Source organism: Chelmon rostratus, chromosome 22 (assembly GCF_017976325.1).
Source record: "Chelmon rostratus isolate fCheRos1 chromosome 22, fCheRos1.pri, whole genome shotgun sequence".
NCBI classification, from domain to species: domain Eukaryota; kingdom Metazoa; phylum Chordata; class Actinopteri; order Chaetodontiformes; family Chaetodontidae; genus Chelmon; species Chelmon rostratus.
In genome coordinates this window covers 10,652,476-10,659,129 of record NC_055679.1, presented here as the reverse complement: position 1 = coordinate 10,659,129, position 6,654 = coordinate 10,652,476, and the positions used below count along the sequence as shown (strand labels likewise).

At 41.3% G+C, this 6,654-nt stretch overlaps 1 protein-coding gene across 3 annotated transcripts; it reads left to right on the top strand.

The window, feature by feature from the left end:
• The first annotated feature begins 217 nt into the window (after window positions 1-217).
• Window positions 218-5,642, top strand: LOC121625933 (oocyte zinc finger protein XlCOF22-like). 3 transcript variants are annotated; one of them, XM_041964261.1, is made up of 9 exons: window positions 218-422; window positions 1,656-1,858; window positions 2,018-2,122; window positions 3,001-3,096; window positions 3,211-3,321; window positions 3,609-3,726; window positions 4,068-4,370; window positions 4,522-4,771; window positions 4,868-5,642. In XM_041964261.1, exons 1-9 carry the CDS (start codon window positions 407-409, stop codon window positions 5,439-5,441), a joined length of 1,776 nt encoding a protein of 591 aa, XP_041820195.1. In that variant the 5' UTR covers window positions 218-406; the 3' UTR covers window positions 5,442-5,642. The 3 variants fall into 3 exon arrangements, with proteins under 3 accessions (XP_041820195.1, XP_041820194.1, XP_041820193.1); XM_041964260.1 differs by having other exon boundaries at window positions 4,528-5,642; XM_041964259.1 differs by having other exon boundaries at window positions 4,522-5,642.
• The last annotated feature ends 1,012 nt before the right edge of the window (window positions 5,643-6,654 follow it).

Genomic DNA, 6,654 nt, shown 5'->3' with positions numbered 1-6,654 from the left:
ATCTGACAAGACACTGTATGTTTTTTCTTTAATTTGTCACTTATCTGTGTGTGTGTGTGTGTACAAATCTAAAGTTGTTATGCTTGACAAAAATGTAAGTAACTACTTGCCAAGAAGTCCCTCGCTCTCCATTCTCCTCAAGACAGGAAAACAAGACGCAAACTTGTGACAAGCTCACTGACTTAGCCTCTTATTTTGAAAACAGGGAACCGGAAGTGCCAGTTAACGACTCTTTGTTTTTGCCTAAAACGTGAACCTGGATTCACTATCCTCAAAACCATTTGGGAGGGATGTATAGTCTTATGAATAAAACGAACAAGTTGACTGACAAGCTCGCAACTGTGCTACTAGCTAAATAACTTGCTGCAACGGTGAGCAAGGCTAAGCTAACGAACGCGTTTCTGGAATGGCAGAAAGTCCAGGTCTGTATCGATACCGGGTATGCTTGTATTTGCGTATCTGAGAAAGGTCATGTCGTACATTCAGTAACGTTAAAAGGTTGTTAGTAATTCTGCTTAGCAGCAGTAAACTAGAGCTGAATTAGGTCGAAACGTAGCTACCGTTAAATTCAAAAACAGGGGGTGGGGTTGTGTCACAGCTGTTCCCCTCAAGCTAACAGCGTCCCCTGTTGGCCAGGAAGACACACGATTGGCAACCAGTGTATTAGGCTCATTACCGCCACCTTCTGCTTCGGAGTACTGATTAATCCTGTCTGTCTAATAAAACTAAATTACACTGCACGCAAAACAATTATTTTTATGGTTCAAATCCAGAAGGGGTAGAACCTTATTGCCTTATAGATAAAATTATTATTATTGTTTATTTTTTTGTGTTGCAACGGCTCAAATTGCTGTGAGCTGGAATGAGCTAGAAACATAAAACTTGGCCCCATGAGTGGAAATGATGCACAACTGCTTCCCAAGAAATATGAGCTCCATCACTCAAATGGCTCACACCGTAAATTCCATAGTCTTGAAATGGGACACACAACTCCAGCTTAATGTGCCCTACAAAAAAGCCTCTTGGACCGTAAAAAGTCCTCCATTGATGGATGTTTGCCATTTGAAATTTTTTTGAACAACAGCAATATGAGCAGGACTTGTTGAATTGCTGCTGAACTGCTTCTTTCTGTTGAGTGCAGAAGGGCTTGAACCTTGAATCGCAGATTGCAGCTATATTTATATTATATTCATTGTCTGTATAATGCAATTCCTGAATTCCAGCTGTCCTTAAATTATTGCAGTCTGAATGAACAAATCATTGCATGAGGTCAAATTTTGATAACTATTATATTTAGTCATTTATCAAGTAAAAACACCAAACATTCTCTGGTTCCAGCTTCCCAGATATGAGGATTTGTTGTCTCACTCAGTGTTATATCACTGTAAGTTTTAGACTATTGAGTGGACAAAACAAGCAACTTGAAGGCTCTCATTTTAACGGTCATATTTCACTATTTTCTGACATTTAATAGGCTTAAAGATTAATGCCTTTTATTCAGGAGTGGGGTGTGGTTGAATGTGTCAGAAAATGTTTTTCAACTGTCGAAGATGCTTCTGTGTGGTCAATATATTGCTCTCTACATGCTAAATTTGGAGACTGCACAAGTTAAGAATTTGGTGTTTATTTGTTTCACTGCTTGCATCCACTGTTAGATCCTCATCTTCCTCTGTCATCCCTGCACCTCCTGGTTCCTCCACTGAGGCTCATGTCTGCCTGCATGTGGCAGGTGGCCCAGGAGCGAAATGTGGACCAGTATGACAAACTGGCCGAATTCATCACCTTGGTGACAGAGATGGTCCCAGAGCTTCTGAACTACAAACAGAAGTCTCAGCTAATCCTGGGACTGAGAGCTCGGGTGAGTGAATGTGGGTATTGAGACTATTTGCGGCCATCTTTTCCCATTCTTTTATCTGTGGAGAGAAAGCAGTCGAAGTGGAGTTGAGAAATGAAAAGTTACGGAGTTAGGAAATTATTTTGAAAGTTAAGCATAAAGCTCTCATTTTGTGTTTTTCAGCTCGTCCTTGAAGTCTTAAAGAGGGTGGATACGGTTGACTGTAAAGCTATCCAGGACCATCTTAACAGTTTCCAGCAGGGGACAGCAAACCACATGCACAAAGAGGTACAGCAGGCCACAAGATAGCGCTGACTTTCAATGTCAGACAGCGCTATCTGCCAGAGAAAGAGAGATAATTTTCATGTCCTTATTACATGTTGGACACAATGAGCCAAAACTGTCAAAACACCAGGATAGTCTAACCCTGAAATGTTTATTTTTATCAGATTTTATCAGATTAGATGTAAAAATTCATAATCTGTTTCCTTTAAGCAGGAGAGACACTTGGAATGGTAAACCTGATGCTTTATAAAAGACTGTGGTGTGTGTGTGTGTGTGTGTGTCTATTTTAAACCCACACGGCACCATAACACGGTGGTATTTTCCAGGCAGCTTTGGACTGTGCCCGACACAGATAATACACACTGTGAGGTTAGACCTGTGGGAAGACGTACTGGGTTAGGCTGAAAGAGGCTTATTTCGGTTAATCAAGGCTGGTGGTGAATCTGTGTCCGTCGGGAAATTGGGAGGCTCTGTTTTGTGTTGGCTTCAGAGGCCGAGGTGCTGATTGGTGAGAGTATGCACACAAGGCAAAATACTTTGAGTTCTCGTCTGTTAAGTCTCAAATTGCAGACAGCCACTTTAGTAAAGGATTAAGAAGAACGTGGAGACCTTTAATGTTTCTATTTTTGTCCTTATTTTTACTATTATTGTCAAGTGGGTTTTTATTCTCCAAATTATTAGATTCATTTTCAAATTTTCTGATTACCTTTTCCTGATCCATGTTCATTGTTTCTTAAGTGAAGCACTTGGTGCTTGTGATTTCTTTGTTGTAAAGCACTTTGAGCTACATTTCTTGTATGACAGGTGCTCCACGAATAGTTTATCATTGTTTTTGTTCTTATGCATGGATGTAAATAAACTTCTCCTGGGCTTCATGGCAGGACCCAGATGGAGAGGTGGAGATTTCAAAGTCAGTATTTGTGGAGCAGGTTCAAACTTTGCTGAGAGACCAATCTGAAAAAGACAAATATTTCAAGGTGAGTTTTAATCCAATGTGTGTTTTTTCAGTGGTTAAATCCATTAATACATGCATCAGTCTTATGTTTTGAGACATGAAGATGTTTCATGTTTATATGTTTTTCCTGTCAAAGGAGGTCTTCTCAGTTCAGTATGGAGCTCGTTTTGATACGGCGCTGCAGATCCTGGTGTGGGAGTTCTTCTGCCGACTGGAGGAGTTCCTCCCAGTACCAAGTTTTTCACAGGTAGGCAGCAGACTGAAGATAAGCTGACCATCCAGCTGACCGTCCATCCACTCGATCCCCAAATGCTGGCTGATGAATTATTTCTAGGTAATGAAATAAGTAGTTTGTGATGGCTAGTAGAGTAAAATGTTTCTGCAGGGGCTAACATAGCTTTTTCTTCATCATCACTCCATCAAATGTAGAATCACATGGTAAAGAATGATCTTGAAAGAAGAAGCAAGAGTTCAGAGTCTTTCCAGATAAATGAGAAGTTTTGTGTTTAAAATGCGCCCACTCTTCTTTTCCAGGTATTCACCATGTTTGACATTTCTTCTCTTGACTACGAGTTTGAGCAGTTTGTCTCCCACCCTGAAGATCTGAAGAGGATTTTGCAGCACCAACAGCAGCGCAAAAAGTTAACGAAAAGTAAGAATCTGTTAACATTTGGTGTTTTATTTCTCCCAGTTACAGTCTCCAAATCTCCAAAATGTAATCTATTACAATTACCATAGGATATAAAATGACAGTGACTTTACGAATACAGATAAAGTTTGTGTTCAGTTTTTGCCTTAATCTCTAAAAACTTATTTTTTGAATGACACCCGTTAAAGAATTTCAATATTTCCAGTTTTCTGTATTGAAAGTCTTTGTAATATCAATTTATTCTGATCCTGGCAGAGCCGCATCCCTACCTGACAAGTAGCACAGCTCTGGGCCCCTTTATGTGTAATTTCACCTCTAACATGAATGTTATCTCTGTTCCACAGGCGAATTCACCTTCATGTCAGACACTATCCTCTCCACGCTCGCATCCAAGCAAACGTCGGTGGCATCTGAAGATCATATTGATCAAAAAATGGATGGGGGATGTGTAGACGGCAAAGAAAAGATAGAACAGAAGACACTGAAGCAGGAAGACAGCTGTAGCATAGAAGACATTTGTGATGATGATGAAGAGACTGACGACAGTTCCACTGAAACTAATCCAAACTCTGGGCTGCACGAGTACGGACTGTCACCTCTCACTTCCCCTCCATGTTATGAAGAAGCTGGTGCTGCAGATGACGATGGTGAGCATCCAGATCATTTGTTTCCAGATAATCTGCAAAAATAGTCTTATCATGGTGCAAGTGTTGGCTGTGAAGTCATACTTGGACAAAGTCCTCACTTGGCATGTAGATGTTGAATTAATTCACTAATTCTCTTGCTTCCTGTTCGAAGAAACAGCTGGTGAAGCCGCCTTCCAGCCCTCCAGATGCTCAGTGGAAGGCGTGAATGAACATCTGGATCTGAGCAGAAACACAGAGCCATCAGAAGAAAGCATGAACCAGTCGCTGACAGGCAGAGCCGATGTCACAGAGAGCTCCAGGAGAGCCAATCAAAACACCTGCCTGGAGTGTGGCAAGACTTTTGCATCTCGTTCCTCCTTGAAGAAACATCACGTCGTTCACTCTTCAGCGCGACCATTCAAGTGTGCTCAGTGCGACAAGTCATATAAAAGCCAAAAAGATCTGAATCAACACCTCCTTATTCACTCTAAACCTAAAGTCCTGTCTTTCGCTTGCAGCCTTTGTGACAAGAGATTTAGTTCTCAGGCTTTGCTCACGGTTCATCTGCGACGTCACAGCGGAGAGAGGCCGTTTGCCTGCTCGTACTGCGACAAGAGGTTCCTGACAAATGCCGTCTTGAAGTCCCACGTGCGCATTCACACCGGTGAGCGCCCGTATGCCTGCACTTTTTGCGACAAGAAATTCACACAGCTGTATCCGCGCACCGTGCACCTGCGGATGCACAAGAAAGAGAAGCCGTACCTGTGCAGCACATGTGGCATGTCTTTTTGTAGCTCCGGGGCCTTGCTGGTGCATTCACGCACTCACACGGGCGAGCGGCCCTATCAGTGCGATTCCTGCGGGAAAGGTTTCGCCACGGCGGTGCAGTTGACGGTGCATCGGAGATTCCACACAGGAGAGAGGCCTTATTCTTGCTCACAGTGCGACAAATCGTTCCACAGCAGTTCAGGACTGAAGAAACACACCAGGACACACACAGGAGAGAAACCTCACCAGTGTTTAACATGTCACAAGACGTTTTCCCAAAAATCCAACATGAAAATACATCTCAAAGTCCACAAAAACATCTAGCATACTGTTTTTGGAGACAGGTTGTGGCCATGTGTCCTGCTTCATTTCTGTATCAGGATGAGCTCTTGTGGTGCATCTTCATAGCAGTGAATCACTAACATGTATATATGTAAGTATGGCATAAACTTGGTTTTAGTGCTACGAGTGTAGTTATGTTTTGGTTAAGGTAATCCTTGAGATAGAAAATGTAAGTCAATAAAATGTGCTGACAAAATATTCCAACATTAAGGACTGCTCATATGTGTGTGAGATATTGTAGTAACGGCCGTGTGCATGTGTGACTGAGAAATAGCAATCCTTTTGGTACAAGAGCGGGTATATCTAAGTCTGGGTGTAAATTTGACCCAAATTAGTAAATTCAGAGTATATAAGGATGATACAGGATTATTGAGGCTGATACTGATATGATATATCTGCAAGGAGCTCATATCATCTGACACATTGGATTTATTGGTCGGGCTCTAGTTTAAAGGTTTAAAATCAGTGAACATATTGAAATATTGTGCTAAATCTTTCTTGTAATGAACGTCTGTCCATAGGGTTTATACTTTACATGACCCCAACGAATGTATGTACCAAAGTTTCTAAATACTGTGTTATTATAAGTAATCTTAGGAAATGAAAAGGTTTAATACATTTAGCCACAGATGTGACAGAATTCACAAATTTCATTTTTTCGAGACCCACTAAAGTGGATGGTAAGATCATAAAATTCAGAAATGCGAGTCTTGTGTTTCTGAGTTGAAGCCTTTGCTCTGTAACTTGTCTGCAGAATCCAACCATACAAACATGAGGACGCACAGAAGAACAGTGACAAATCCTTGAAGCTTTTTGTATGATTCATTGGACAGCAGCAGAAGTAGTAGTACACAGTAGCATGGCCACTTTGAACACAACGCTTCTATACAAACTGTGAGATAAAACACTGAGATATGAGACAAACAACAAGCGAACAAATTCCAAGTAACCTGCTGACAGACAAGACAGGAGTTAAATGATAACACCTGTTCCTGCAGCGACCAGAAGACATCCATGATACATCTCACGCCTAAGCCTATTATTAGTATTATCATTATCATTTTAATAACTCTTGTCTCAACGCACTGCAATTTGTTGTGGTCGAGGGATTAGGTTCAGACCAGGAGCAGAATTTTGATATGTTAGTCATATCTAATAAATTTTTCCTCAAACAGTGTATGCATTGGCAGTGGTA

What these genes read in the sequence shown, in the direction of transcription:
- LOC121625933 (XM_041964259.1), top strand. An exon ending in TCCTGGGACTGAGAGCTCGG is followed by an intron (nt 1,859 to 2,017) that starts GTGAGTGAATGT and finishes TGTGTTTTTCAG; the next exon opens with CTCGTCCTTGAAGTCTTAAA. An exon ending in AAAAAGACAAATATTTCAAG is followed by an intron (nt 3,097 to 3,210) that starts GTGAGTTTTAAT and finishes TTCCTGTCAAAG; the next exon opens with GAGGTCTTCTCAGTTCAGTA.